General features: G+C 31.8%; 1 protein-coding gene across 4 annotated transcripts in view; it reads right to left on the reverse strand.

The window, feature by feature from the left end:
- LOC115879137 (angiotensin-converting enzyme-like) overlaps positions 1-16898 on the reverse strand; it is a 30658-nt gene that overhangs the window by 1341 nt on the left and 12419 nt on the right. For 2 of the 4 annotated variants that reach the window (XM_030895801.1, XM_030895802.1), the window contains exons 2-11: positions 16069-16240; positions 14387-14600; positions 13383-13650; positions 9115-9218; positions 8743-8971; positions 5734-5831; positions 3023-3192; positions 2648-2772; positions 2463-2587; positions 1482-1699 (exon numbers count right to left, since the gene is read on the reverse strand). In XM_030895801.1, the coding sequence (XP_030751661.1) occupies positions 1482-1699; positions 2463-2587; positions 2648-2772; positions 3023-3192; positions 5734-5831; positions 8743-8971; positions 9115-9218; positions 13383-13650; positions 14387-14600; positions 16069-16076 (1559 nt within the window). In that variant the 5' untranslated portion in view covers positions 16077-16240. The remainder of the gene's footprint in view (positions 1-1481; positions 1700-2462; positions 2588-2647; positions 2773-3022; positions 3193-5733; positions 5832-8742; positions 8972-9114; positions 9219-13382; positions 13651-14386; positions 14601-16068; positions 16241-16898) is intronic. The other 2 variants (XM_030895804.1, XM_030895803.1) reach the window with 1 other exon arrangement.

Raw genomic sequence — 16898 nt, forward strand, 5'->3', positions numbered from 1 at the left:
AATACTATTGAATAAGTCTAGTGAAGGAGCATACCAATAAAATAAGTGCGACAGCGGAGGTACTAACTTAAATTCCAGTTTAACAATATCGATCTATTAAGAGTCTCTTTAGAGACTTAAATACTAAGAGTCCAGTTCACTAGTTCGATAAAGTAGCCAAATAGGCGTTCGGCATTTAACGCTTTCAGTGGCGGCTCGTGGTTATTATTGTAGGGAGGTTAATATCTAAAAATATTGCATCGATTTTTTTTAAGACACGACCAAATTTAATTGGTTTCTTACAAGGTACTTGTACGTTTCGTTAAAGGAAAATAAAGCTAAAAATAAATACAAATTATGTTATCATACTACCCTTACATTTTTAAACAGGTGGTCTAGTGCCATTTCACTAAAAATCCAGTCAATGTCCTTTACACGAATTTTCCACGGTAGGATTTAAAAGACACTTAAATAATAATGTCACAAAAATATAAATACATATATACACATACACATTTCTAAAAGTTTTATTTCACTTTTTTTTATATATTTTAAGTCAATTCTTTCTGTAAACGTTTTTCGAAATTTAAGCAATTATTGTTTTCTTTTAACCGCACGATTTTACAAACTAAACACCATAATATGTTGTCTATTTGAAAATATCTATTCCAGAATCAGTCAACAAGAGTTCATCATTTATCCAGAACCAGAAAATTATGAATTATTTCCTACACAAATTTCGCGCTGCATCTCAAACCCTCGGCTACGACAAAGCTATATAGCAACTAAAACTAAATTTTTTTTCGATATTAAAAATTTAAATATTGATTTATATTGACTAAACCAAACATACACGATACGCGATAAACGAGGTGGTTTTATAATTTGAGTTTTTATGAACACCCAAACTGCCCACATGGCGAAATTTTTCCACCGATTTGACTGAAATGCAGAAATGAGCATTGACCATTTGACCTCATGGTTAAGCTGTACTGAACGTTTTATGTAAAACTGGCTAGGTATTTTTACACAAATGAAGAAGGAAATTAAAGATAAAGGATTATACTATATCCGTATTGTAGCGCATTTTTAGATAACTTCTTTATTTTTAAGATTTTGATGGTCAAATATCAACAAAATATACTTTATGTTTGGGCTAAATTTTCTCGAAAATAAAGAAATAATTAAAATTCCGTTATAATATCCAGAAAGAATATTGTTGTAGAGAAATAAGTTTTGTGATTACAGTGATATATAATTTATATGGTTTTGTAACAAATGCCTCGCTATTTTATGGAAAATGCTGAAGCTCTGCAAGCCGTAATCAAAGCACGTGTGTTTGGGATTTTGGGGCTAAGCTTTAGTCAGATTTCTGAAATATAATACATATTTCCTTCGGCCACACACCCACTTTATCCGACCCCCGAGAGCGACATGAACAGTACAGCCGTAATAGACTCCTTAAATCTATAATAAATAGAGATAATACATTACTTTTATACCTCAAATATGGTACATCGGCGATAATGTGGTACTTTCCAGCTGGGTCGAAATCTTCCTCGCTCCTATCCACTGGCGGTTCGACTCCTTGGTACTTTTCCCTCAGTTCCCACCATTTGCAATTGTAGTCTTCGGGTTTGGTTTTGCCGGAAAATACGTCCCACCGCCACAAGTCCATCAAGTACCCGAATGGTAGGAAAGTGATTTTGGATAAACCCAGCTAAAAAAATACTCAATCATTATTTACTATGTAGGTATATAGTTATTTTTTATACAAGACGATAAAATGGTATTTTATCGTCGACCAAAAGATAAAATGCAATTTTATCTTCGTGTATAAAACAATATTTTATTCCATTGCGAGTTACGGTTTAAAAAATATTCAGAAATTATTATTTCAAGGAATTTATTATGAGTAGAAAAATATTGTGCTGGGTTGGCGTTGGTTTCTATGTAATTTGACAAATAAATAAAGCTGTCTCTTTAGTTGTCAGTTTTGAGTCAATATTTTTTAATCCTCTTTCGTGTCGATTGCTGATTGAATTGGAGCCAGAAATGCCTCAAAACGAAATAAGTAAATTACCAACAGATATTCAGGCTGAGGCGACAAACGCCATATCCGAACTACTTCCATTTAAATCTCGAATAACTTATGAAAAGGAATACAAAAATTTTCAAAACTGGAAGCAATTAAAAAATGTGCGAGAAGAAATAAAGTTTTTAACCTATCCTCGCTGTTAAAGTATCATTTAATCTACCCTTGCGGTTAAAGTACTATTTTATCTACTATTTTTGATAGGTATAAGGCAATTTTAACAGTTGTTATTGAAAAAATACATAAAGTGTTTATTTATTATTACTTGGTGTTATACAAATTAATCATAATACATCAAAGCAGATTGATAAAAAAGAAATCATATAGTAGCAGTAGATCGTTAAGACTAATAAAGTTTATAGATTTTGCTATTTTGCCTATATCGTACCTTAAACAAATTATTAAGTACTTGTTTGGGATCATCTTTCTCGCTGTGTACCAATCCAATCTTCCTTAAATGTTTGGTACTTTCAACTGAAAGAGCTATAAGATCTCCGATAGCTTCATGGAAACCTGAGGAGAATTTAAAAAATAAATTTACTTATGAATTATAAATTACAAGATTATTATTACCATCGTTAGCTCCTTCTCTGAATTTAACTGGCTGGTCTTTGTACTGTAGGAAGTATTCAATGTGACCCATTTCGTGATGGGCTGTGATAAAATGTTCACCGGTTACTTCAGTGCATTGTTTAATCCTGAAGGAAAAAAATGCTCTTGATTTAGTTAGTTTTAACAAAGGACTTGCTTCAGAAATTCCTTGACGATAAGCGATAAGATTATATCGAATTGCAAGAGAGATTCATTGATGCTTCAGTCTGAGGAAGATTGCTCTCTGTCTATCTTGACGATTCCATATACAGGGGGAGTGCAAATATTTTTAGGGATATTATCCCTAATTTCGACACAAAAAAAAACACGCCTATGAGGTCGAACCAATTGACTTACCTAAAGTCTTTTTGGTCGAAGAAGTCCCACGCTGAAGCGTGGCAAACTATTTCCCTGTCCGATGGCTTCTCCAAGACGGAATTGTTCCAGAATGTTTCTGGCATCTCTGATAAATTTATCGATTTAAAGAACTCCTCTGCTGTCCTGAATATCTTCGTGGCTGTATAATTCTGTAAACTGTTTATTTCAGTATCATTTTCATACTATACGGTACAATTTCCAATAATTTTGTAGTTTTAGAAACATGTTTTGAATAATATAATAAATAGAAAATGAAAAAAGAAATTAAAACAAAGTTTACTTTCTCCCAAAAAATCCTTTATGGGTATTTCGCCACTGCACTGCAAGAAATCAACGTCAACGGTTTCTTGTAGACGTATCTGTTTTAAAAAACTAAAGTGTTCTCGAATAGTTGAATTTAAATATTTTAAATAGTTTTTTTCTTTATTCTTTATTTTTTTTGCTTCCGACGACGGAAAGAGATAAACTTTTCGAAACGTTAAGCATTTTTTTCTTTGTTACGAAATTTGTACTAGAATTTTTTTTAGAATTTAGAATGAGTGGGAGGGGGGTTAATCACTTCGACCTTACAGATCCATTGTGTCCCCCTTTCTTGAATCATAACTCATCATACAGTCCCAGGGCTTTGACAAAAGCCAGTATCTGGGACGGTTTTATAGAGGGTAGTTCTCCATCTCCAATATCAGTCGTACCAAAATTCATGGCACGAATGGTTGTCATCTCGGCGCACTCAGTGATGAGGTGTACTGGTGTTTCCCCATCTTCCCCACAGAATCTGCATTCGCCGTTTCTTCTTAGTTTCAATCTACTGAGGTGTTCGTTGAGGAGACAGTGTCCTGTTAAAAACCCCGTGACAATCCGAAGATTGTTCTTACTCAGACCCAGGAAGATCTGTGATTTTTCTTCATCATAAGCCCTCAGAAACTTCTTCGAGTGTCTTAGACCATTGGAAAATTTCCATTCCAGGTTGCGGATGGAATCTTCCAAGTTCTTGAGTTCCGCCTTGAGTTGGTTACCACTTGGAAAGCAGAACGGTTCTGGTTCAGTTAGTGGAGTGTTCGCTGCTTTCCTAGCTAGATTATTTGCTTTTTCATTGCCTTCTATCCCTTGGTGAGCAGGCACCCAGTGTAGGAGGACTTTGTTTTCTTTGCCTAATTTATTCAGCTTCTCTATGCATTCTTTGACCAATTTCGAATTGATTGATACTGAGTTGATCGCCTTTAACGCTGCTTGACTATCAGACAAGATGGCTATTTTTGTTTCCGATAGTTCCTATCTAAGATAAGTTGTACGCATCTCTCGATAGCGTAGATTTCTGCCTGTAGGATACTAGGGTAAGTGCCCATTGGTCGGAGTAATTAGCTCTCGGCCCAAACACTCCGATCCCTGTTCCCGTATTGGTTTTGGAAGCATCAGTATACCAAGTTATGGTATGGTCTTTTAACTGCTGGGCAAGCGTTTCGCTCTTCCAATCCTTCTTATTGCTCAATACTACATTGACATGTTTGTCAAAGTTGTACGTTCTTGGCATATCGTCCACTAGGAGAATTTGTACTATAAATAAGTACTGTAATAATGAGTACTGTAAACATAACTTCTGACAAGCAGTGTCCGTTTAGGTTTAACGCAGAAGTGTTTTTTTTTATTTTATTTCTACAAAATAAAAAATAACTATATTATTTTGTAGATTTTCTTGCAGTGCAGTGGCGAAATACCCGTAAAGGATTTTTTTTGGAGAGATGAATCCGCCACATAGGTATAGACTAAAATTTACTTTATTACTATTACAACTAAGTAAAAAAAAAAATGATTTCGAAAAAGATAATTTAAAAACATGCTATCAAAAATTTAGTGATGTTTTCTCTGTATCCTAAATTTATTTTTTTCTATCTATGAATCTATGCACTAAACAGATATTTAAGTTTTTTAGTCATTTAACATCTCCATTTTCAGGCAAAAACGTAAATACAAGAATTTGAAAATATGTCTCAAATATAGATTTTTTTATTAGAATTTACATTTTAATCGTTAAAGTTTTTTTGTATTTAGAAAGATGGATTATAGGATTTAGTTTTATCAATAATACAGACATCTGCTTCAGTGGTGCAGGGTCCACCCCAGGTACTGCCCATTTGCTGGGCACCCCCGAGAAATCTTGAATTTTGACTGAATTATGACTCTTGGCTAAATATTAATTTTCAATCGATTGTGATGTAGTAAAAATTACTTTTTCTAGTTTTGTATAGTTAATGTTATTTAGTTTTGTTCAAAAAATGAGCGGTAGTTTTAATTTTTTTACATAATTTGTATGTATTTAAGAAATCCACGAAAATACGAGTTGGTAACCAAGTCTGTCAAATTTATTGATAGAAAAATTCATGTAAACTTGAAGGTAGAGTGGTTTAAGTTGCTCCCACAAACAAACAATTTCAAAAATTGTGTTTATTTTATAATATTGTTATTATTCATTATTTAAAAAACAAAAACCCACCCTGGGTTCAACCTTAGGCCCCCCCCAGGATGAATTCCTAGTTACGCTAATGCTGGTAGGGGGTTATCTCTATGAATTAAGTATCATGATTTTCTAAAGAAACTACAGAAAACTTGCAGCTTACAAACTAAGGAGATGAAAATTATTGGAATTATACTGTATAGTCATAATCAAAACAAGTATGATGTTAATTACAAACCTGCTTTTTTAGTTCTTCTGTTAAATTTTCGTCTTTTGCGTCTGGATAGGGCAGCATGAAATCAGCTACATTGCTCCAGGATTGTGCCCACATGTTTCCTAAAAATTGTTTGACATTATTTTTCTAATATACAGGATGTTCCTCAATGATCTGGTAATATTCAAGGACGTGATTATTGGATCTATTCCAAGGAAAAAAACTTGAAAATTAATATATTATGCCATAAATATCTTAACTTTTGAGATACAGGGTGGTAATTTTTTTATTTTTTTTTATGTAAAATAACTCTGATGTTATAGGTAGATATTTCAAAGGTAGATATCTTCAGGGGCGGGAAAGTGAAATAGCAAAAGCGGTTCCACCGTTTCCACCTTTGAATAAGAAGAATAAGGAAGGAGCATAATGCTATCCATGTATTCATGCATGGTGGGCGGAAAAGCCACCATAAAAGCTCTCTAGGGTGGGGATCCTTGACAGTTCTGTTTGACGATTCATTTGACACATTTGAATTTGATTTGAAATTTTGTGGATTTGTCAGTCTTTACGGAGCTTATTTTATGTTATTTATTATTTATTCTACTACTGATAGTTGTATAAAGGTAGTAAATCTAGATGGAAATTGTGGCAGAACTTAAATTAACAGTGACACTATCGCGATTTATCGAAAAAGACTCTAAAATAGTTGGTTGTGTAGCGTGCGGTAGATCTCGGCGAAAATTGAGTGAAATAATGGAACAACTTTTCGCTAGTAAGTGACTATATAATATACATACGTGTAGTAAACCGATCATTTATGAAATTCACTTAAATTAACTAAATTATATATTTTTCTTGCATTTTAGCTTTTATTTATTACTTGTCAAAGATTAGATACGTTAATTTGACTTACCTGCTTCAGTAGCGTATCGGATGTTTGTGTTAATAAATACTTATTATAACTTATCTATTTTTATTAGAATTATATATTTTTATAACAATTTTAATAACTACCAACATTTATTCACAACGTAAAATAAAACAACAAATTATTGAGTCTACCCCACGTCTACCCTACATCATAGTTTTACATTTTTTAAATAAAATTAGAACGACACTGATAAACCGGATTTAAGTCGGCCATATTTGAGGCCCATCGCGGTGTACCTAAGATTTTTGATATGCTCCTTCCTTAGTCTTCTTATTCAAAGGTTTCCACGGAAATCTCAAATAAAATAGTTCCAGCCCTAGCCACTAGGTGGTAGTGCAATTAATTTTTAGGTTAAGAAGTTGCTACTAGTTATTGCCAGATGGCGTTAAATCAGAATTTTTTTGTAGTTTCCATAGTTTCCAACGGCCATTGTCATATTATTGTCAAATTCTCAAAAAATATTGTCGTTGTCATAGCAACAATCATAATATTATCAAATAAATGATTATCAAAATGTTTTTCAAACTATAATTTGTTATATGTGTTTTAATTAGACAATTCCTTTTGTTTGTGGCCCTAAAAATATAATGTAAGTCTTTTATTTTTGCTTTCATTTAAGTACCTATTTATTATATTTACTCCATTTACAAAACTTTGGGCGTATTACGTTGGTCTTGTTTTATTATAATAAACGATGTTTAAATATTTGACTTATAAATGAAAACTTTAAATAATAAATAATATTTCACATGTTTGGCTTTAATTTTATTTAATAATCGTATAAATTATACTGTTAAATCTTATTTTTTACACATCACAACGATACTTGTTATTAGTATTGTTGAATTTGTGTAAAAAAATAAGATTTAATAATCAAATTTAATTATTTTAGAGTAAAATTCAATAAATAAGCTCATTTAAAAAGCCCGCGCTTCGACCCATTTAAAACAATCCCTACTCAATAGATGGCGCCACTTCTGTAGGACCATTTTTCAGTATGGAGTCCATTCTTTTTCTAGCTAGGTATATTCTTTGGATACCTTTATGAAATGTGATACACGGTGTTCTATGCATAAAAATGAATGTTTTTCATCAGTCACCGCATCAGATTTTAAGCGATCTGAACCTAAAGTAAAACTTTACTTTACTTTAGGGTCAGTTCAGAGTCAAATTTTATTTTTTAAGCTGTTTTGGACGAAAAAAAATCAAGAAATGATAATTGTTAGATTTTGAATGAAAATTTTGACAATAATGTCTATTTTAAGAAAAGTCAGTGGCGTATCATTTTTTCTTCAAAAATATTCAATGTAAAACACGTATGGAGGCCACTGGGTGAAATAAATAAAAAAAATGCATGTACGTGTATCAAGTTTTATAAAGATCTGTATAATATAATATCAGAGATATAAAAAAAGTTTTTTTTAAAAAAATGTTTACCACCTTGTTTAAGCCCTCAAAAGTTAAGATGTTTAGCATATACCGGGTGCATCTCAAAAGTGGCTCACCCCTATAACTTTTTTATTTCTTCGGTTAAAAATACGAGATTTGGTATGTTAGTATATGACATAAATTAGGATTGACCGACGTATTTTGTAATTGTTTTCGGTCACTTCCTGTTTCACCGGAAATGACTACAACTTTTGATTTTTAAATGGCACTTTCGGTATTTTTTTACTTTATTCGATAGAAAATAACACTCTCAATAGAATGACATATCACGACGTCAACTTTTGACATTTTCGCATATGGTTTATTTGAAATTCTAGCTTGCGGTTTTTATCTGAAAAAATAAAAAAGTTATAGGGGGTAAGCCACTTTTGAGACGCACCCGGTATATGAATATGAATTTTTTTTTCTTAGAATGGGTCCGAGAAACACACTCTTAAATATTAGCATGTCATTAAGGAACACTTTGTATTGAAATATGAATTTTAGATTTCTATCGCCTTAATTCCAATATTTTTTTCTTTAAACATAACAAAAGACAAGATTCATATTACGCCTGCCAGTTGGTTGAAGAATGGAGAGTTCTTATAATAGTATTAATTTATTATTGGACAGGTTAAATAAATAATAAGAAGTAAAAAGTAGAAAATGCGTACCCAACAGATGCATGGGTATGGGTCCTTTTTCACTAACGATTTCACCATATTTTCCCCTTAGTTTTGTGCGCACGTAAGCATGGATCTGAAGGTAGAGTGGTTTAAGTTGCTCCCACAAACTCTGGATTTGCGATTTAAAATTGGGATCCTCGTAATCATCAAGCCAGTATTCAGAAACGTCTGTGAAGTTGTTCAATCTGGCTGCCTCATTTGTCAGATTTACATATTGCTAAAAAAGAGACGCATTCAATATTCATTTAACCCTAATACAAAACATATTTCTGGCGTTTTTATAACGACGATATTGGACTTCCTCGCACTAATGGGCTACCCTGTATGTATGTTATAGTAAAAAACATACTAAGTTTATACCTCATATAGTAGTCTGCATTTAGGCCCTACAGCATTCCTCCATTCCAACCAAACGTGTTTCAGTTCTTCGGGGTTTCTTGAAGTGGCCAGAATATTAGTCAGCTCTATAGAAAAAAAATACTTATCTATAACAACTATTTAAACGTTTTAAACAATAACAACAGGCACTTATCACAGGAACAATTATTTAACCATTTAAACAGGAATTTAGGTAGGTAATTTTGGTTTAAATCAGGAAATTCTTCTTGGTAAATTATGATATGTATACACGTATATAAATGAACTAATTAGTGATGAGCTACACTAGAACTGCCCTGATAGAATTCTTTATTCGTTTTTGAGAATTTATTATTAGTTTTTAAAATACAGAAAGGAATTCTTGACAAAGATGTCCTATTAATTGTTATCTAGAAGAGTTATTCTTCAAAGCACCCAGCTCATAATATACGCAGTGTCCTAATGAAGTGTAGCTATTTACTAGAACTATCCGGATCCTACTACTGTATAATTATTATACCAGTAGTAGGTTAGGAATAGAAGAATATTGAAGCTTGCATAGCTAAGTATACAGGGTGGTCCGAACTGTATTCCGGAAACTTCGGCAGCATATTCTGCAGATAAAAATAACTAAAAAAAGTTCGTATAAATGTATGTCCTAAAAGACTTAGTTTCGGAGATACAGAATGTGGAAGTTTCATTTTTATTTCGATTTTTTCCAAATAATTTCTGAAGGAAGTTTTTTGACATGAGAAATTTGATTTTGATGTCAATATGACTCCTCAATATGACTCCTATTTGTAGGGTCACCTACTATATTACTGTAGGTATTATATTTATATTATTATACTTTATAGGGTCACCTACTGTATTTGTACTGTTTGACCAGCGGATCTGAAGCTACGGAAGGAATGCGAGAAAAAAAAATCGATATTGCCACGTTTATCTATAAAATTGCAAAATTGCCAGACATGAACTATAAATTTAATATATTTTTATTATATATAATGTGTTTAGCATATATTCTGACGTATATTACTAAGGAATTTTAACGTAGTTCATATTGTTCGATATGTTTTATTTAATGACTTATTTCTTTCATTCTGTATAATCTGCTTATTATGAAAGTTGAAGATTTTTCAACGATATCATTGGCAAACCGGCATCGCCGCGCATGGCCGCCTATTCATCGAACATGATTGGCGAGAGTACGTCACAGGATTTGTTAACACGCGGTTGCCATGGCTTTTACTACTTTCCTATTCGCTTGCTTTATCCCCAACTTCACGGTCTCTTCTGAAAAGAGTAGGAATATTGAATACTATTGAAATATCCAGTGGCGGTGTCATTTTTTTGATCATTATTACTTTATTTCATTATTTTATACCGGTTATCCTAAACTTTATTCCTATATTTTTCGTATATTTGATAGTTAAGTTGTGTTTTATTGTTTTGTTATCTTGTTATAATGTTTTTCGTTCGTAGTTTTTAATTATTAATATCAAGTTTGATCGTATATTTGTGTTTTAAAATGAATAAATTTGTTAAGGGTAAGACGCTACATAGTCAGACAAGAGAAATAATAGCTAATTTATATAGGTAAGTTAATAATAACGTGGATGGAATCTCATTTGGTTTATTTCCTTGTGTTCATAATAGGGTTTGCGATGAAGAAGCTACAGAGAGTTCGCTTAAGTTGCCGCTTAAACGTAAACTTGTGCGGATATTTCTTTATACCGGAGTTAGCGTATCGGCTACAAAAAAATTCACATAGAAGATAAAAAAAGGCTGAAAACTAACCCCGATAAAATGATATCCAGCTCTGGAAAGAAACCACCACGTGAGACTGCTGTCGAAAAGCTCGACGACTTTTTTGAAGTGGTCAGGAATTTGATAAATAGATTTTATCTTGAATTCAAACTCGTCCCCGCAATTAGAAAGCTTTTGCAAAAATTGCAGGAAGAATCGAATTTTCCTTTTGCAGGGAAACGCTTAGGGGGTTATTAAAATCAAATTAATTTTTTTGGCGTAAATGTTAAAATAACAGATAAATATTAATGGAGCGGCCCATTATATTGCAGAGAGAGATATAAATATATTCGAAAATATAGCCAAGTATTATCTATTTGGATGAAACATATGGGTAGACAATGACCTAACCTTTAAAAACTGCTGGCGGAGCGATACCATATCTGGTGTAATAGCGTTGATTGAAGGAAATAAGTCTAGCAGTTCTTTCAATCAACGGTAATAGGCAATATTGGATCTACTGGTGAGTAAAATTATGTTTTGTTTGCGCTTCCAAAGTTAACTATTTTCAAGATTTTTTTTGCTGGAAATAGTTATATCTAAAATTATGTATTATAGAAAAAAATATAGTTAGTAGGTACAGATATATAAATAAATAGACTCAGTCTTGATCATCTGCTGATGGCAGACATGGTTAGCGAAACGTGCGTCCAGTGTAAAATTAAAAGTGTTTTGGTGTATTGTACTGATTTAGTGTTTTATTTTGCTGTGTAACACCAAAGGTTCCAACCCCCAGCTGTAATTATTTCTTCTATTATATTAACAACACAATAATAAAATGATTCAAAATATTTAAGGGAGTTTTAATAAAAGCTTTTAGTGTTTATCTGCTAACTCAACTCAACAGTAACGATTCAAACAGCATAAAGTTTTTTGAAAAAAATTATTAATCTGAGTATTATATTTATGATACACATTATTTTCATATAACACCGTACGCCCATGCCTATTTTATGAATGAAATTGGGCGTGTTTTGTTTACAACTGCGTTCCCCTGCCGATACCCCGTAGCTACAGATCCGTTGGTCACACTATATAGGTCACCTACATGTGTTTTAACTGGCTTGAAGAGTTATAACTTTTCATCCGTACCTGTATAAAACTACATGTGATTTTTCATGTAAGAAAGTCTCTTGGTAAAAATCACTACAAACAACCGTTCTCAAGATATTTAGAATGGAAATAGTCAATACATGTCATTATTGTCAAAAAAATAAACACGTTGAGTAGATAATTATATGACTGAAATAATTTTATTATTTTTTTATTTTTTTAAATTAATCATAATTTTTTCTGGATGATAAAACAGTTTCTGTTGAACTTTTGACACAAAATCATTTCAAACTTATGATTTCAATCTGATAACTATTTAGTCAACATGTTTAATTTATGTCAATGATGACAGGTATTAATAATTTTGATTCCAAATATCTCGAGAACCATTACTCGTAGCGATTTTTACCAAGAGACCTTTTTTACGTAAAAAACGTCGTAAATGTATATTTTTTACTCAGTAGTTTTATACAGGTACGGACGAAAAGTTATTAGTCTTCAAACTAGTTAAAAAATATATAGGTGGCGCCCTCTACAAGTATGAGTCATACTGACATCAAAATCAAATTTCTCATGTCAAAAAACTCCCAGACACCAATTTTCATGCAAATATTGACGTTACTACAGAAATTATTTGGAAAAAATCGAAATAAAAATGAAACTTCTACACCCTGTGTCTCCGAAACTAAGCCTTTAAGGACACACATTTATTCGAACTTTTTTGCTTATTTTTATTTGCAGAATATGCTGCCGAAGTTTCCGGAATATAATTCGGACCACCCTGTATATTCGGGTCTTCCATGTTATTTTTTGTCCATGTTTTTCCATGTCCTTTTATAACAAAAAAAGCTGAGTTAGATGACGTCGAGAATGTCACGTCGACAATTGAATTGTTGAAGCGTCAACTATGGTGTCGACGTCGACAACTAATAATTTGGTACAAAAATTATAGTTATAGTTAAAGTAAAAGGTTATATGATTAAAACTTAAAACATAGAACAAACATTTATTAAAAACATAGAATAAACATTCTTAGCTAAGGATAAAATAAAAATTATCTTCTACTTCACAGGATAGCCTAAATCAAACAAAATAACCAAAAATGTCCGGAGAAATAGTAAGTAAGTAATCATTAATCAACAATTTTATTGGGTGGAGAATTAATTACTCCTCTACTAATGATAAACCGAACCTTAAACCTGTGCCTGTGACATTCTCGATATTGTCGACATTTACTTCATAGTCGACAGTCGAGTGTCGACGCGTCGATGTCGACAATGAAACTACGACCACAACTCTGCTTATAAGATAATATTTTAGGAAAGAATAGTGAACACTGTGGCCAATGAAGGTGTTATGAGGCTGTGCTAGGCTAAAATATAGTTTATTAACATTAATAAATAAATTACCTGGCTCGAGACCCAGCTTGCATTCCTCTGTCTCCGCTGTTTTAGCTCCAAACGGGCAAATTTTCGCCTTGGAATAGATAGCTTCCATGTCGCTGACGATCTTGTTCAGGTTCTTGAATTTCTCTTCTGGCAAAGCCGAGATACCCAGCACGGAATATTTCTGGAACTGCCTTTTTAAGCTGGGATCGGAGAAGGTTTTCCAGTTGTACTGTATCACTCTTTGCCAGGCTTCCTTTTCATTTTTGGCCACTTCAGCAGCTACAGCCAGCTAAAAACAAATCACAATACTTAGTGATTGAATGAACCGATGTTAGGTATATCAGCGTATCTTGAAGGAATATAATTTCTTTTCTTAGAAAATGTCTATACTTATGTGGCGGATTCATCTCTCCAAAAAAAATCCTTTATGGTTATTTCGCCACTGCACTGCAAGAAAAACAGAGATAGATTTTAACAGAACGTCAACGGTTTCTTGTAGACGTATCTGTTTTAAAAAAAGTAAAGTGTTCTCGAATAGTTGAATTTAAATATTTTAAATAGTTTTTTTCTTTATTCTTTGTATTTTTTTGCTTCCGACGACGGAAAGAGATAAACTTTCAGAAACGTTAATTTTTTTCTTTGTTAGGCAAATTTTTATTACTGTAAACATAACTTCTGACAAGCAGTGTCCGTTTAGGTTTAACGCACAAGTATTTACAAAAAATAACTATTTTATTTTGTAGATTTTTCTTGCAGTGCAGTGGCGAAATATCCATAAAGGATTTTTTTGGAGAGATTTCTTTTCTTCCCTCAATAAAATGCAAAGTTTAATATATTAATTTTTGTATTTTTTAAGACCAATAACACCATTTGCGGGGGAGTCATCCTCTCTATTTTTATCACTTTTGGATAATAATAATAATTTTATGGACACGAATTTAATTGAATAAGAATCGGCAAGAATGATGTTAGGGACGATATTCATGCAGACCAGTTTAATTTTTAGTAATAACTAACAAGTTTACCTGATTTTTTAAGTTTTCTTCTGTCAAATTTGAGGCATAAGCCCAGTTGGCTAGACTTAGTCGATTACTGTCTTTTTCCGTTTGTCTGTTTAACAGGATGAGAAAGTTTCGGGCATTGTATTCCTCCTCTTCAATACTGACATCTTTGGCAATGATAGCGAGTATACAGAAACAACCAATAATAAATATCTTTGGTAACATATTGAGATATAATCTGAAAATGAAATATGTGCAGTAGGTATACAGGGTTTAGAAAAAGCGCGGTTGGGCATCTATAGGTCCTTTAATAATGAATTTCAGAAAAATATGTTTACTTGTATAGATAGGATGGAAGGACAAAAACTACGGGATGTCGTTTTACAAAAGACAATAAATGTAGTAAATATTAAAATATTTTTTTTATATTACAAAAAGGACGAAAAAAATCGGCAGTCGCTGAAGTTATAAAATATTTTTACTAGAATTTATGTATAGTTTTTATAGCTCGTATCATTTATGGGTTTTTGTAAAAATCAAATGTTAAAGCGCTTAGCAAAAAATATGTACTGCCAATATCATTCAAATCGGAATATCGGTTCTTAAAATTTCTTAAAAATCTATTTATTTTTTTGATTCTGGTAGAGATCAACTTTTGGACTTAAAACCATATCTGCTAGAGTAACTACCAAACAGACAATACTAAATTCCTTTATCTATGACTAATATAATTTTTCAAAGACAGTGACATTACATAAATCATAAACACTATTTTATATATAGGACCAATTTAATGTATAAAATACAAAAAACATGTTGATGTCTTCTTCAAAAGCGAATACCTATCTGCAAAAAAAATAAAGCTATTGAGATGAATAAAAAAACAAACTATCGAGAAAAGATATATGTACCTAGAGGATAAAATAATTTTTAAATTCTTTGCTTTGTTAACGTACTACAGAGTGTTTCAAAATATCAACATTTCACCAAATTTCACCAAAATATCAACATTTTGTTTTCCATCGTATACTTAACAGAAGGCAACTTTCATTTTGAATTTAGAAAGAAACACTAAAAAGTCAAATAATTTAGCGACAAATTGCTTGAAAAATCATCAAAATCGGTCTACTAGAACAAAATATATAAAACTTTAAAATACATGAAAATTTTAAGGTGCCCGTTTTTCGTGCCTGTGAGTGTATTTTGAAGGTCTGTTTTAAAAATTCTTTAGAATTACCAAAAAGTGTCCTGAAATTAAATTATGACAGGTGTTTAATGCCAGTGGTTCTGTACTTACTTTATTATAAATCTCGTAATCATAAATTAATAAACCAACGCCGGCCAAAATCGACAAAATATAAAATAATTTTATTTTTCATTACTTTTTAAATAGGGTATCATTATTTATATATTATACTATTTATCTGATCAGAGTATTATCCATTACTAGTTGAAGCCTGGTGCATCCGCCACATCGACATCAGGAAAAAATACTTTTTATGTTTTGTTTAATTAAATGAAAAATAAAAAATCCGGCGATGACAGTTTTTAGAAGAGAGAAGAGCCAATTAGCTATCTTTTAGTAAAATAAGCAAATGAATATTAGATGGTCTGTCTAGACTAGAAAATTTGAACAGCTCTTATGTATTTTTTTTAATTTGAACTGAAATAAATTAAGTATAGGTATAGTTTAAAAAACTACATACCTGATCATTTCACCGAACTTACTTAAATTTTAGAACTACGTAAAACTATTTTTAACGTTAACCGTTAGTTTACATTGACCTGATGAATTTCAACTATTTTCAAAATTAACATAAAAATCCTATTCGTTCTTCTAAAATATACAGGGTGATCCAATACTCCGTGTACCTAGAACTACAAAGAAATCACATTTTTGCTGGTATTTTAATTGTAGCTTTCTCTGGGCCGTGTTATAAAATTTTATTAATTTGAAGTTAGACTTTTGCAAATAACGTCTAAATGCCGAATCCAAACGAAACGAAATTCTAGACGAAAGTACAACTTTAACGCCCCTTCAAGAAAGTATAATACAACTTTTGCATAAAATTATCTGGGGAGATAATATTTAACATTTTCAAAATTTACATGGGATTTCCTATGTCCCGTGTTATGATGTACCACACAGTATATGCCAATGCAACGTTATAAATATTTTTAAACCACCTCAATGTTATTTTGACAGGGACGAATTCATAATAAATTATTGAACGTTGCAGAATACAAATAAATATTGCAAAATTGCCTTTTATTGTATATCCTTTCAATTAGGTCAGTGTGAAACAGAAATTATATAAAAAATGCTGTTGCTCACAGTCCATGACGTGATGACAAGCCAGAATAATTATTATTAAAACTAAAATTCCATAAAAACTGTGTTATATAATTTAGATAATTTTACTATATTATTTTTAATCTGCCAGCAGATATACATGTTAAAAATTGATATTTTGGCTCTTATCAACAGCTGGTTAATTTTTGATATCTTTTTCAAGTTCAAATACGCTTTAAACAA

This window comes from Sitophilus oryzae, unplaced genomic scaffold (genome assembly GCF_002938485.1).
Source record: "Sitophilus oryzae breed Bouriz unplaced genomic scaffold, Soryzae_2.0 scaffold_1576_pilon_pilon, whole genome shotgun sequence".
In the NCBI taxonomy this organism is placed as follows: domain Eukaryota; kingdom Metazoa; phylum Arthropoda; class Insecta; order Coleoptera; family Curculionidae; genus Sitophilus; species Sitophilus oryzae.